The sequence below is a fragment of the Quercus robur genome, chromosome 8 (assembly GCF_932294415.1).
Source record: "Quercus robur chromosome 8, dhQueRobu3.1, whole genome shotgun sequence".
In the NCBI taxonomy this organism is placed as follows: Eukaryota; Viridiplantae; Streptophyta; class Magnoliopsida; order Fagales; family Fagaceae; genus Quercus; species Quercus robur.
This window is the reverse complement of record NC_065541.1, coordinates 55,812,055-55,827,453: the sequence shown is the minus strand read 5'-3', so window position 1 is coordinate 55,827,453 and position 15,399 is coordinate 55,812,055. Positions and strand designations below refer to the sequence as shown.

The window sequence follows — 15,399 nt, the reverse complement described above, 5'->3', positions numbered from 1 at the left end:
TTAGATATCGCTTATTACTAAAAACATTATAGCAAAATTATTTTTAAATGTGTGAATAATGCCGTAGAACCCAGTTTTAATGAAAATTTTGTTGAATTAGACAACTTGTGGGTCCCATGAACAGTGAACGGGACCCATTGACAAAGACACAAATGCACTGAAATGAAATTTCAATGCAATCCAAACTCTCTCTTAAACGTATTTTCTATTTTTATAAGTTATATGTAATGAAACATATAATATATTTTACATTCGACAACAATACATAGTGATATATATAAAAAACGTAATTTAATATAAAAAAATTTAATTTACATAATTATAATATTATTTTATATAAATGGACAAGCTGTTATTAAAGGGAGTTTTTTTAAAAAAATACCATAATTGGTTGGTTAATTTGAACTATTAGAAATTTAAATAAAAACATTCATAAGCTGCATTATTTAAAAGAGCTTATTGTTTGATTAATATTAGTTCAAAAAACGTTTAAATAACTTCATGTACTAATAGATTTGAACAAAATAATTAAATTAACTCATTTAATTATTTACAAGTAGATTTTAAAGTTGAAATGGACCGAAATGAACCGAATTAACACAAATCGACCGAAGTTGACCAAATACTACGATGATGTGTCTCAACAGACACTAAAAAATAATTATGAATTTGTTAGATATGTTGTTGATGTGAAACAAACCAATAATGATATCATTTAAATGTTTTTTTTTACTATTAATAATTTAAATAAGAACACTCACAAGATGCATTATTTAAAAGACCTTATTATTTGATTAATATATATTTAAAAAATAAAGTTTAAATGACTTCATGTGTAATAGATTTAGACAAAATAATTAAATTAAATCATTTAATTATTTATTAATAGATTTAGAATTGATGAGACTTATTAGGAGTGTAAAAACAATAAATACTACACTTCGGCTTTTAAATATTATATATATGCAATTAAAAGAACTAGTGCCTCCTTTCCCCACCCCCACCCCCAAAAAAAAAAAAAAAAAAAAAAAGGAAGAAGAAGTAGTGCCTAGCCTATTGGAATTTTTTTTTTTTTTTTTTTTTTTTTTTAAGAGGAAAAAATAAAGGATAGCATGCAAAAGGACCATGATGTAGGAGATCTTCTTCCAAATTACATACATAGATACCACAACTAATTAATATGAATTGTTATACCTTCAGGTGAAACTTATTCAGCATATATTAGATCAATGAACAAATTCTAGTCCAAGATGAGTAATGAAATTCCAGAATATGTAAGAATTCATTGCCAAGCCAGAAGAATCTTGTAACTGATGCAAATCAATTGTACTAAGTACAAAAACTAATGAAAGGGTAAAATGAGTGACTGTCACCATCACATACACAAGGAACACATATGAATAAATTAGAAAGTGAGAGAAAAAAAAAATGAACAGATTGTGGATTCCAAGAATTTTAAAAGAAAAAAGAGCATAGACTATATTCTTGTATCAAGTTTAGTTTCGTCTCCATTAGAAGATCTTAACAATGGTCAAACGTTGCAAGCATTTCCAAGATTATGCTTGTTTACCATGATTGAATTTCACCATTAGTTCTCGAAATTGCAACTGCTATAATCTGCCTAAGCTTAAGATCGTATATTTGCTTGAAAAAAGCTATGGCTAATGATAAATTGAATTGCTCCCAGATTTAATTTCTAGGCACCAACCTTCAACCTTTATGCATTGCCATTTCCCCCAGCTATCCATCGCCAAACACCACCTGAACCTTGCTTCTGGACTGCTGAAGCTAGCTCTATATTCCGTTCAAATGCAGACTTTTGCGTCCGAAGCTCTTGTACCTCATTCTCTATGGACTGCATTGATTCCAGCATCTTATGCAGTTCTGAGATTTGTGCCTGGACATCACCAATACCAAATAAGTTTAGTCAGTGACCCAGTTAGTCAACAAAGGAACAACAGATTAAAAAATGAAAAAGGAATGAGAGAAAGGGAGACCTCCAGCTTAAAGCATCTTGATCTCTCAGCTCCAAGTTGACCTTGGACAGAAAGGAGTTCCTGAATGAATATGGTTGAAACCATGAGTTTTAAACAGCTGACCAATGGAAAATCACCTTAAGTGGCACTAAATCATAAAAGCATACCTTGGACAACTCAGAAAGAGTACCATTTTTCTCATCAATCTGTCCCTTGATCCTAGTATTTTCTGCTCTGACTTCTGCAAGTGACAGTTCCAACACATTTTTCTCTTCTCTAATGGCCTTAACACCATTTGTGACATCTTTTTCAGAAATACTGTTTTCAGCTCCCTTGGAGCTTGGATCTTCTGCTTTGGTGAAATCTAACTTTTCTGCTTTGGATAAGGCATATGCAGCAGTAACAGAAGCTGCAGCTGCAGCCGCTGCTGGTGACTGGAAAATCTTGGGACGTGATGAGTCCCTAGGTTTGGGTTTCATAATAAAAACCTAGGAAATAAAAGGGGCAGGCACAGAAAGCATAGGACAGACTTAGATTGCAACAACTGAAATAAATCCAGAACTTTTGACAAGAATTCACACTGAAAACTTTGTAATAAATATTAGCAGACAAATAGGCTTTAGGATTTAGTGCCTACTACAAGACTAATCTAGAGGAAAATAACTGAAACCCAGGTAGAAATAAAAATCAGCAGAATTTGCAGTTTAAGGGTCAGTACCTAAAAATCAAAGCATCTGCAGTAAATCGGACTTACAAGCAACAAAAATGCATCTTAAAAAAAAAAAAAAAACCCAAAAAAAAAAAAAAAAAAGAAGAAGCAATTAGGTTGAGCCATTGAGGTGCCACATCCCAAAGCAGAGTGATATGACTTTTCCCACCCTTTCTAGATTTGAGGTGAAACAGAAACATTGTGTAGCATCTATCGTCATCTCACTAGTCATGATAGTCTAGAACACTACATATTGCTAAAATAGTATTAAATGAAAATCAACAATTTTACAATGACGCTTCATGAGGTGCACACACCACTAACCCTTAAGAGGACAAATTTGATGAGTTATGTACTGTACTCAAGTTTTAGTAAGAACAGAGATAGAGATCTCTCAAACAGCCTTGAGGACATGAGTTAAGGGAAGTGTGTGTATACATATAGGGTTGGGTTGAAATTGCACAATGTAACTTTTGGTTTGTTACACCACTTAATAATTTTTTATTGGATGCGAGAATTTTGAAAAAATCCACCATTATATTACATTTACCCTTCATGATTGCAAAATTTCAAGATGATCAAAGATCAATAGATATCTCATCTATAAAATGTTTAAATTTCAAGTTTTTATATTTTAAAATCATACAAAGAACATGAGCTAATGTATCAAATAGTAAATACCATTCTTATTAGCATGAAATTTGGCAAACTTGTTAAGAATGAGAAAAAATAATCCAATGGTCAAATTTTAAAATATAACTAAGAGTGACACCAAATATAACTTCATCTTACTTATCCAAAAATAAAGAATTTGATCTTGACCTATATATGTGTGTGTGTGTTAAAACTTAAGTTACACCTGGTGCATCTTTTGTTAGGGTACGTTTGGTAAATTGTAATAGACACTGTAATGTAATAGATATTTTTATGACATAACTATTCGGTTGTTTAGGGCACGTTTGGTACACTGCAATGATTATTACATGGGAATAAGAATAAGTATTACAAGGAATACATTAAGTTGGAATGTAATAAGTATTGCTATTCATTAGTTTGGTGACCATTTAGAAATAAAATCCTGAATATGTATCCACAATTTAATAGAGTATAAAAAGAATGTGTAATTAAATTATTTTTAAGTCAAATTTCCTAAAATACACTTATTTTAGGGTGTTCAAAATAAAGCTAATAATTAACAAGAAGGAAAATTTATTTTCTTTCCTTTTGAAGATGTGTCAACTAATGGCTTTATAGGAATTTTTTTTTTTAAGTTATTATATAAGGTGAAGGAATAGACATTCAGTACTTTTAATAAGGAATAGTTATTCCTCATTTTGAAGAATAGCTATTCATAAGGAATAACTATTCATTGTAATAAAAACATAACCAAACAATCGAATAATTATGCCATATGAATATCTATTACATTACAGTATCTATTACAGTCTACCAAACGTGTCATTAGTTATGTTTTTATTATAATGAATAGTTATTCCTTATGAATAGTTATTCTTCAAAATGAGGAATAAGTTATTCCTTATCAAAAGTACTGAATATCTATTCTTTCACCTTATGTAATAACTTTTTAATAAAATTTCCTAAAAAACCATTAGTTGCCACATCTTCAAAAGGAAAGAAAATAAATTTTCCTTATTGTTAATTATTAGCTCTATTTTGAACACCCTAAAATAAGTGTATTTTAAGAAATTTGACTTAAAAATGATTTAATTACGCCTTCTTTTTATACTCTACTAAATTGTGAATGCATATTCAGAATTCAATTCCTAAATAGTCACCAAACTAATAAATAGTAATACTTATTACATTCCAACTTAATGTATTCCTTATAATACTTATTCCTATTCTCATGTAATAATCATTACAGTGTACCAAACGTGCCCTTAAAGTTAAACAACTTAATAACTTTAAATTCAATTAATGTGCATCCTGCCATCAGATCACACATTCTCTCCTTGCTAAACATGCACACCAAATTTAATACTGGATGTCATTCCTTATGCAATCCATAAATCTTTGCACTTAGTATATTTTAAAAACATAAGCATCTAAATTTTTGAACAATTTATAGATGAGAGGATTCTAAATCTCTTATTTGACGAGTCTGCCAGGAATGAGGAAATCTTATAATCCAATGATAGGTTTGACAATAACTTAGCCAATAAAAGATATTGGGTAATGCAACATTAGCCAATAGTTATACTAGGTGCGGTGTGAATTTTTGTTTCCAAGTGTTAATGAGGGGATTTGAACCTTGGAACTAAAACCCCACAGAAGGGGGTGGGATGCCATAGGCACAAATAATATTCAAAATTGACATTACCAACACTACGTTTCAATACATGCTGATACGCTCAAAACAAATTTAATCTTAAGAGGGAACTTGCATTCATTCAAACTAAACTTTCAATACATACCTCATTGCTGTATTTCCCATTGTAGCCACCAAAGGCAACCAAATACATCTCTCCATCAATAATAGCCGAGCACACACTGAGCCCCTGTTTTCACATTTATGATCACTGATCAAGTAAAAAATCAACATATTCATGTGCTCTAAGGTGAAACCCTTAATGAAATGAAGCACGAGGGGCATGACAATACCGACTCTCCACCCTAACATAGATATAAGTTTTTTAAACAATTCATCATCACACTTCAAGCAGAACCATAGATTCCTTAACTAAACCCGAGTAGTGTTGTCCATAATAAATAAAAAATTTATAGGTTCACGCCAGGAAACAATGGTAAACGCCAAAACTAATGCCAGAAATTTTTTTTATTATTATTATTAAAGGTAAGAATAATTTTATTAAAATGAGACTAGTTCATGCATAATTGACACAAATTAGCCTAAAGAATTACAAAAATTACAAAAAGAACAAAGACTCTTAAGAAAAAAGAAAAGTAATCTTTATCCATAAAACCCCATGCACAAGACCAATCAAATAGATAGAATGCAAAGGTGGCTATTAGCTGATTCCCGTACCCTCTAGTCTCCACATCCACAACCGTACGTCTATTTCATTCTTGCCATATGGTCCACATCAAACATAGCGGAGCCAAAATTCCAAATATCCGAAGAATGTTTGCCCATCCAATTCCTCCAGCCAAACATAAGATCAATCACTCTCTCCCATAAAACCCTCTACTTTGCCAAATGAGCACCAGTCTACTATAATCATATACCAATTTTGCTCATTAGGTGTTTTTATCAAACAAACAATCTCAATCTGCTAGAGAAAATGCAATTTTACATCAGAAGACATTACAATGGGAGAGAAAAGTTAGAAAAGGAATAAAGTGGTGACCTCACTAGCAAGCGGATCCCTTTGCTTCACACTTGTCAATTCTGACCAAACTAGCTTAGACATATTTAACACTAGAGTCTCAGGGCAACCTGCAAACATATATAGCCATACATCCATGAATGCACAAAAGGGTTCATATGCATGCAGAATAATATTTGATAAGCACATAATTCTACATACCACTTTTGTTATCTCCACCACCAACTATGTACCAGTTTTCATCAATGGTTATACCAGCATGACCTGCCCTGGCAGTCACTAAATCACCCTGAACAAGTGGTTGAGACCATTCCATCTGCAAATACATGACAGCTTATCACACTAACATAGTGGGAATAAAAAATAAGAGAAGGGAAAGAAAAAAAACTAAAAGATCCAGCAACACTGTAGGTAAGCACAAATAATAGTATGATTTCAGTAAATGATTCAACTATACTTGAAAAAAGTTTTTTTCCCTTCTTTTGTTTCATTTTTTTTATAAGTAATGAATGTTTATTGAGAACCAAGTAAAACCTTATGTTCACAATGATGAACACAGAGGGAATAGAAGTACAAAAGACTCAAAAGGAAAATCTAAGGTAAACTTAAAATTCTAAAACAGAAAAACATTGTGTAAAACCCCAAACCTGGGATCAATCAAAGAGAGTACGAGCAAACAGAGCTTTCAATTGATCCAATGAGCTTTCCATGTCTTCAAAAGTATGACTATTCCTCTCCTTCCAAACAAGCCACTCAAACAAGCCAGCACCATTTTCCAAATATCAAATGCGGATCAAATACTCCACCAAAAACTGCACCCATGAGTACCCCTACCTATCTTTGTACACCAACCTCCCTTATCCTCCCCATATTTGGAGATGATCACTCGTAACCACAAATAGGAAACTTCAAGCCCATACCACCATAGCCACTTACCATGCAATGCTTGATTGAAATGCACCAACCTCCTAATCCCCTAACCCCCAATATCAACTGGTGAACAAACCGTGTCCCAAGCAACCAAAGAATATTTAAACTCCTCCAAAGATCCACATAAGAACTTCCTCTAAATCTTCTCCACTCTATCAGCCACAACCTTCAGAATGGTAAATAAAGACAAGAATTAAGTGGGAAGACTAGAGAGAGTGGACTTTGACAGAGTAAGGCTACCTCCCTTAGATAGATATAGTCTCTTCCAGCCCAACAATGTCCTTTCCACCTTCTCCAAAATGGGATTCCAAACCAAGGCTGTCTTATAGGATGCCCTTAAAGGCATACCCAAATAGGTTATTGGTAGACTTCCAATTTTAAAGCAAAGATATTAGCTAGAGCAGCCAAATTACCCACTTCCCCAACAGCCACTATCCCACTTTTACCCACGTTAACTTTCAACCCAGTAAGAGCTTCAAAGCAGATTAAAACCAACCTACTATATAACAAATGTAGGTGAATGAAATTTTATCCTTGTCTCTTTGTATTAACAGAAAATATGAAATTTTAATCTTCCTCAGAAGAATGAGTAACTAAATTGCTAAGCACTAATTTCAAGGAACAGAAATGAGCACGGCCCCCTTGATTATGTTGATGACTAAATCTCATGGTGATTGATAATTCTTTCTACAGGTCTGACATACATCATCGACATCAACTGCTTGACATAGAAATACCCCATAATGATATCAACAATAATTCTAGAACCCCACAGAAAGCCAAGCAAAAGATAGAAGGCAGGCATACAGTGACCAAAGCAATCACAAGCACAAATTGATGGAATATTTTAATCTTCTTCAAAGTGTCTCAGTGTTGAAAGTCCATCAAATGAAGTTATCTTTAAATGGATGGAGGTCTCTATTTGATGGCAAAGTTAGGAAAGTTTTATAAATGTGAAACCATTACTGGCAATTTAATAATTAGATCCTTTATAAGCATAAATCTTTGACATTGACATAGAATTCATGAAATTGAATACATGTGCTAATAGACATCATTGCTACACTTCCTAAGTGTCAAATAGGACAACTTTCCAAAATCTGGGCACATCTGCATGTTTGTTGTGTTGGTGTGTGAGAGTGTTTGTCCAATCCAACGGCCATGGAAAATCCAGAAAGGGAGGTTTCCTTCAATAGTCTAGTTCAAAAGATCGGTCATGATTCAAAAAATATAGGACATGCCCCTCTATATCAAAATAAAAAATCTGTGGATTGAGAGATTCAATGAATTCCTAGCATAACCTCACGACAAGCCATAATTTTATGATACATAGGATAATTCAGGAAAACAGATATAATAAGGACAAAAGGCATACAAGTAATATGTTTTTGCAACTCAACACTTTCTAGCACACTTGTATTCATAGGTGTTGCAAATATTAACGATCAAGGAACCACATTTTTATTCCAAAAATGAACTGCAGTATACGTTATACCCTAGTGAGACACTTCTTAATATAGAATGGAAGCAAAGTAGCATTTCTTTTATCCAAAAAGTAAAATAAAAAGATACTCAGTTTACTGCCTATATATCAAAGTGGCCAATGAGCTCTAACTCCAATGGCACCTCCTTCTCTTGTAAGAGCAAGGTGGTGGGAAGGTCAGGAGTTCAAGGTGGAAGAGTCTACATATCAATTTGGACCCAAAAAATAAGTGTAAAAAATCCTGCCAAAAAAAATACTTACAGTCTGCAAGTCCAGTACATGCAGATTGTTGAAGAAAATAGAATGAGAACAACCACCAAAAATTAGAAGGTAGCGTTCTGCATGCACTGCTGCTGTGTGGTCGAATCGGGGAGCTGGAGGTGTCTGCCTATCAAAACACAAGAAAGTGATAAAGAATCTTCTGAAAGCACACAAGTAGCCGTCCAAAAATGTGGAGTAGACACTTACGTTCCCTCCACAATGTCCCAAGTCATTGTCTCCAGATCAAGAATGAAGACATCATTCAACAATCTCCTGCTCTTGTCTTCTCCACCAAAAACTATCACTCTAGAACCAACAAGTGTAGCAGAATGTCCCCCACGAGCTACCTGGAACATTCTCCATCAGCATGCCAATCAAATTCACAGAACATCAAATCAACTCCAGCAGAAACAAAAGACTCAATTATTTTCCTTGCTAAATAAATAGATAACAAAAGAAAGTTTAGATGGCAAATTGACAAAGCATAAGCACAAGAGAAGAAGTAAACTTAGCAGCCAATAGAATCAGTTAATTACCGGAACTTTTCCTGAGGTCTCCACAACACCACAGAGATGTGTTTCAAGATCGATGAATAGCACTAAAACAAGTAAATTTACACAAATAAGGGGCTAAACAATACACAATATCGCACAGCAGCATCAAAAGATTCAAAATCAGATAACCCTTACCAATGCCAATATGGCTCTTAAATATACAAACCTGTTATTTTGTCAGCTACTTTCTTTGAATGCCCACCAATAAGAAATAGTTTATTTCCCCAGTTAACCTATCAAAACAATGTATACTTAAAATAAGTAATTACTTAAAAATAAGTTGAATCGCTAGACTAAAAGATGGAAGTCAGACAAAAGGGAAATACACACACGCATGTGGACAATGTGCATCTAATTTCTTACCACATTGTGACCCGAAATGGCTGGAAGAATATCCAGTGAGCCTGTCTCTTCAAATTTATCAGCATTTGGTTTCAGTTTTAGATTAGACCATGCCAAACTTTTAAGGTCAAATACCTGCAGAATTATCCCTTTACCAAATGACCCGCAAGAAGGGACTTGAAGTTTAATATGAAAAACTGGATGGGCAATTGGGCAAATCCAATACCTGAACATCAGATAGGTACCGGCCATTACGACTCCCACCAACAACGTACAGTTTCTCATCAACTGCCACTGCAGCATGCTAAAGTTAAAAGATAAGATAGTATGATAAGTATATGGTCCATAATGAAGAGTAAAACGCTTCAGAAAAATATGCCACTGATCATGGACTTATAATAGTCAAATGAAAATAGGCTTAACCTTAGTGGTTCAAAAAGTACTAAAACCAACATTTTTTTTTTATTGGTAGGTTACAAATGAACAAAATAGGTTTAAACCCACAACCTCACCATCTCTTCTTAAGCTAGAACCAACAATATAATTCAGTTCATTCACCTTGTAGCGAGCCGGTGGCCGTGAACCAGATACAGGGACTGCTGTCCACTGGTCATGGGCCAACCTTGATTGCCACTCTGTTTCCATAAAAGCTGGCTGCATGTCACTCAAGTCCATCAATTTAAATTGTTTTAACAATAATCTCAATGAAGAAATTGCGATAATTTGGAGAAAAAAATTACAAAATATGGGGAAAATCACAAGGAATATAAAATTTCCAATGGGAAAGGCTAGCATATAACTATAAACAGCAAAAAATACTTAAATCGAAGAAAAAAGATACAACCACTACTAGAATAAGAAGCCAATGATCTTGTGATTGTGAAGGATTAGGGATAACACTAATGAAGAACAAGATGATAGAAGGTATTTAGACTGACTTGATCATCAAATGCAATAGTCAATAACAGTCTTTTGTAAGAAGGGGTGATGCAAAACAAGTCAAAAGACATTACAAATACAAAAAGAAGGCCCAAAAGAATTGGTCAAGCCATTGATAAAAGAAATTATGGCCTACACCTGAGCTGATTGGTCTTAAAGAACTTCTGTCAAGCCAACCTTAAGTCTTTATTAAGCTTAGTTTTCTTTTGCCAGGAGCTTTATAGCTTAACTAGCACCTCTTGTTGTTTCCAACGAAAACATCCAAACTTCAAACTCCCCCACACACATTATAACTATTGAATTATATATATATATTTTTAAAGCTAAGTTTTCTTTCAGTTTTTTCTCTTTTGAGGGAAATTTCAAACTAGTGACCTCCGCTTCAATAATTGTGGCCCATTAAGATGATCAGTTAATTTTGATCATCAATGTCATAAAAATATAAAAAATAAAAAATAAAAAAAGAAGCAAAATTAACAAACTAAAATATAACCAAAAGTCTGACCAAAAAATATATATATATAACCAAAAGAAAATCAAAAGGGAAAGCCACATATCATAACATAAACATACTATGAAATGGTTCCGAAACTTAATCTAATTCAGCAACGCTGCTACTATTATATAAATGAGCAAACTCGAGTACTTCTCCAAAAAAAAAGTTCAATAATTTTTTTTTTTGGATAAGTAAAGGAAATTTTATTCAAGAACTTAATAATGAGTCACCTGAGTATACAGGAAGAATACAGCCGGGGACCAACATAATCAAATACATAAATTACAAGCATCCATCAAATCATAAACCGAAGAAATAGAATGACTTCCTATGATAGACATCCAATCCAATAGAGTTTTAAAAAAGAAAAGTTTTAAATCAGCTATAGTCCTTTCAGAGTCTTCAAAACACCGGTTGTTTCTCTCCCGCCAAATGCACCACATCAAACAATAAGGGATAGCCATCCAAATATTTTTTAATCTGTTCTCAAAAAAAATATTTTTTTTAATCACAAACAAATTGCCGTAACTCAAACCATTCAACCAAAGATTCAATTTTAACTATGAAAAATTCTCTTTGTATTTACATTAAAAAGTGTCTTCTTCAGCACTTGTAAAGTAGCATCACCTGTTAAGATTCAATGATCTTAACAACTCAATCACTCAGTTGGTAGTTCTTCGAGGGAACTAGGCCTCCTATGATCCTTTCAAGGGAATCAACCTCCAAAACAATTACATTCTTATTCCTTGAATCAATTTTACAGTCTCAGCAGAGTCTTATACTTTATTACATGACCCAACTAACTAACTGATCCACAAGAGTACAACTCATTACAGCCCAACAGACTAACTAACAAAGTACAATACTCTAATGCTTATCCTAACTAACTAACAACTAACACTTACCAAAAAATTGTATAAAAACTTATCAAAAAAACAAACAAACAAACAACTAACTGAGTATGAGTGCTTATTACACAAATTCAATACAGCAGTGTTGTGTTGTACTAAGGACCTAACACATCAACACGTTAGTTACTCATCACAGAACACATTCACTCAGAGGAGATATCATCATCATATCAGAGAGAGGCAGGTACAGGCTTTCATAAAAATTATAAAAGCGCAGAGACAACATGCACACACAAAGGATAGATATTAGAGAAGAGAGATCAGAAATTCATGAGAATCATGAGTGATGAGTCCATACAGGAGAAATGGAGACACGTACACAATTATTCCAACCCATGCCTATGGGACTTGTTGGCGTGCAGCGGTGAGGATCGATTAACGGAGGTGACTGGTGGAGTGGAGGAAGAATGAGAGGTGAGAGGGGCATACTGAGCTAGAAAAAACCAAATGGGTAAAAATTGAGGATTTTTGATTGTATTGTGGTTGTTCTTGGTAGAGCTGGAGAAAAGGTATGGAGCCATGAAGGATTTTTTTTTTTTTGGTGGGATTTCATGGGTTAATTTGTAAATTTTTTGGGAGGAGGGGGGGCAATAATATATATTTTGGGAAAATTTCAAACTTTCTTTGTATATATATATATATATACTACGCTTCTATTATAAATAAAAAAATGGGGGGATGGAGGGGCCCCCTTACCTAGGTACATCCCTGGTCATACTTGACCAGTATTGGTGCTTGCCAATTACTTCTTGCAAAGGTTTACAGGCTTTCCTACAGGTGGAAAAATATTCCTCTTAAAATGTTAGCTCCAAAGGTAGCACTCAAGGTTCTTGGATTTTGCATCCTTGCTGCCAATCAAACCTCATCCTTTAGCCCACTCATGAAGCAGCTAAGCTTATGAGATTCAGTTAAATTCCTAATTCTATTACTCAATATTTCAATTGGCTTTTGTAGGCTGCCACAGTTGTGGTAAGCCTCAATTTGGTCAACGCTTCCATAGGATTATCATATGAAGCAGGGTCAAAATCTAACTTGATTAGCCTAAAAAAAAGTCTCCCAAGAATCCAAAGATCTCTCACAATCGTCAAACCAAATAAGTGCTTCATCATCTAAATGATAAGAAGCATTCAAGAGTCAAGACTTGTTCTTCTTCAAGTACGTTATAATAACTAAACAATTACACGGCCCTAAAAATCCAATCTTGGCAATTCCAGCTTAATGGGTTTGGGTATCAATACACCTACCTCATGCTGTTCTGGTTGCTCCACAATTTCTGCCCCAAGAAGGGGCACTTCTTGCTGTGGTCCCGATCCTTGTATTGCTGGTAGTGGTAGCCTTTCCTCGATTGCAGTCTGCATAACCTTGACACTAGTACCCAGTTCCTCTATCCTTCGGGTATTAGTTTCCATTGCTGTATCTTGATCGTCCAAACTTTGTTTAACACTTCACTCACTCACTCAGTTGGTAGTTCTTTGAGGGAACAAGGCCTCCAAAACAAATTGGAATTCTAATTCCTTGAATCAGTTTTACAATCTCAGCACAGTCTTTTATACTTGACTACATGACCCAGCTAAACTAACTGAACCAGAAGAGTACAACTCCTCACAGCCCAACAGACTTAACCAACAATGTACAATACTCTAATGCTTATCCTAACTAACTATCAATTAACTGAGTACAAGTGCTAATTTCACAAAATTCAATACAGCAGTTTTGTGTTGTATTATTTTGGTTCAATTATACAAATCACCAATTCAAATTTTCAATTTCATTTTTTCGTTTTCTTTCGTTTTTTTTTTTTTTTTTCTCAGGAACCAAACAGACCACAGATTTCGAGCTGAAAAACATTGAATTAACTGGTAATTCAAAATTGAAGCACAATATTTATAGAATACGAGAAGGAAAAAAAAAAAAAAAAAGGCGTACCTTAGATCGGACCGAGAATGGAGATAGAGGTTGAAATGGATGAGGAGAGATCGGAAGGTGCAGAATGCAAATTCTCCGAATTGATGCGAAGAACCGAACGGCACCGTAGAGATCTAGCTCTCTCTCTCTCTCTCTCTCTCTCTCTCTCTCTGTGTCTCCTACAATCTCTGTGTGTGCGTGTGTGTTTCCGTACGGAGGAAAAGCACGGACTCGCCGTTTTAGTTGAAATAGATCTCTCTCTCTCTCTCTCTCTCTCTCTCTCTCTCCGTCGATGTGATAGATCAGCTGCATGTCGCTTACATTTATACGACATGTCGTTTTCTGTTTATAGGGTGACGTGATTTAATGAATTTCTTGGGCCTTCTTTTCCGGTTTTTTTTTTTTTTTTTGGGTCCGAATGTGGGCTACTATAGGTGCACAGATGGGCCAATCCAGAATAGGCCCAACACTTATTCTCACCCAAAAATTAATAATCAAAGGCCCAATAGTGGCAAAAATACTGGTGTTGGGAATGGGCTTTACTTGGTAACGAAGCCTTATACAGGTCACATAATGGTATTTTAGGGTGTGTTTGGTTGGAGAGGTGGAAAAGTGAAAGGATAGAAAATGGTGGGAAGATAGAAAAGATTTCAATTTCCCTTATTTTTGTTTGGTTGGGAGTGAAAAAGTGAAAGATGGAAAAAATGAGTTTGTATAAATTTACTCATATACTCTTGTTAAAAAATGATGCACAATTAAAACAAAAAGTGATAAGCAACAAAAAAAAAAAAAAAAAAAATCACCCAAATTTATTATAAAAAAAAATTATTTCTAGTTAAACAAAAAAAAAACACAAAGCACCATGCCCAGGAAATCAAAAGAAAAAAATATAAATAATAATAAAGGAAGCAACGTTGCCCGGAAACCATAAGAAGAAAAAAAAAACACAAAACACCATGCCCTGGAAATCAAAAGAAAAAAAAATATATTAAAAAATAGTTATAAAAAAAATAATAATAAAAAAAAATAAAAAGGCAACTAGACTTTGCCCATGTGCAGTGCACATGGGCAATTTTGTCATTTCACCGTCAAACTCCCCCCAGCCAATTTTCTCTCCATTTTGGAGAGACAAATTTTGTGTGAGCCCGGGTGGAAAATGCCTGGGCCCCTCATAAAAATTTTCTTTCCCCTCTCCCAACCAAACAACACAAACTCATTTTCTCTCTTATTTTCTCTCCAAAGTTTTCCATCCACCTTATTTCAACTCTAAACAAACACATTTTTAGAGCCTGATTGGTAAGAGAATTTTTGTTTTTGTTTTCAAATCAGTATAAAAACAATTTTCAAAAAATTGAACTTGAAACTAGTTTTCAAATAATAATTTTTATATTATACGTGTTTGGCTCTCACTTTTATGAACAATTTTCAATTTACTAAAAATAAAAAGTTATTGCTTGGTAGACCATTTTTATTTTTGATATTTAAAAAATATATATTTACAAAAAATAATGTAAAGGTACGTTTTGCTCCACAACCCAAAAAATGGATGGACAATGGCCCGATAAGCTCAAAACAATGAATTTGT

General features: G+C 34.0%; 1 protein-coding gene across 1 annotated transcript; it reads right to left on the bottom strand.

The window, feature by feature from the left end:
* Positions 1–1,258: 1,258 nt before the first annotated feature.
* LOC126697154 (acyl-CoA-binding domain-containing protein 6) lies at positions 1,259–14,044 on the bottom strand. The gene is made up of 14 exons (XM_050394029.1): positions 13,836–14,044; positions 10,122–10,217; positions 9,790–9,867; positions 9,585–9,698; positions 9,388–9,454; positions 9,204–9,265; positions 8,875–9,014; positions 8,668–8,794; positions 6,195–6,309; positions 6,015–6,103; positions 5,121–5,204; positions 2,144–2,464; positions 1,998–2,057; positions 1,259–1,897 (listed from the first exon to the last, which is right to left on the bottom strand). Exons 2-14 carry the CDS (start codon positions 10,206–10,208, stop codon positions 1,718–1,720), a joined length of 1,524 nt encoding a protein of 507 aa, XP_050249986.1. The 5' UTR covers positions 10,209–10,217; positions 13,836–14,044; the 3' UTR covers positions 1,259–1,717.
* Positions 14,045–15,399: the final 1,355 nt, after the last annotated feature.

What these genes read in the sequence shown, in the direction of transcription:
- LOC126697154 (XM_050394029.1), bottom strand. Translation starts at nt 10,208, where the DNA reads ATGGAAACAGAGTGGCAATCAAGGTTGGCCCATGACCAGTGGACAGCA. An exon ending in AGTAGCTGACAAAATAACAG is followed by an intron (nt 9,266 to 9,387) that starts GTTTGTATATTT and finishes TACTTGTTTTAG; the next exon opens with TGCTATTCATCGATCTTGAA. An exon ending in AGACCTCAGGAAAAGTTCCG is followed by an intron (nt 9,015 to 9,203) that starts GTAATTAACTGA and finishes AGAATGTTCCAG; the next exon opens with GTAGCTCGTGGGGGACATTC.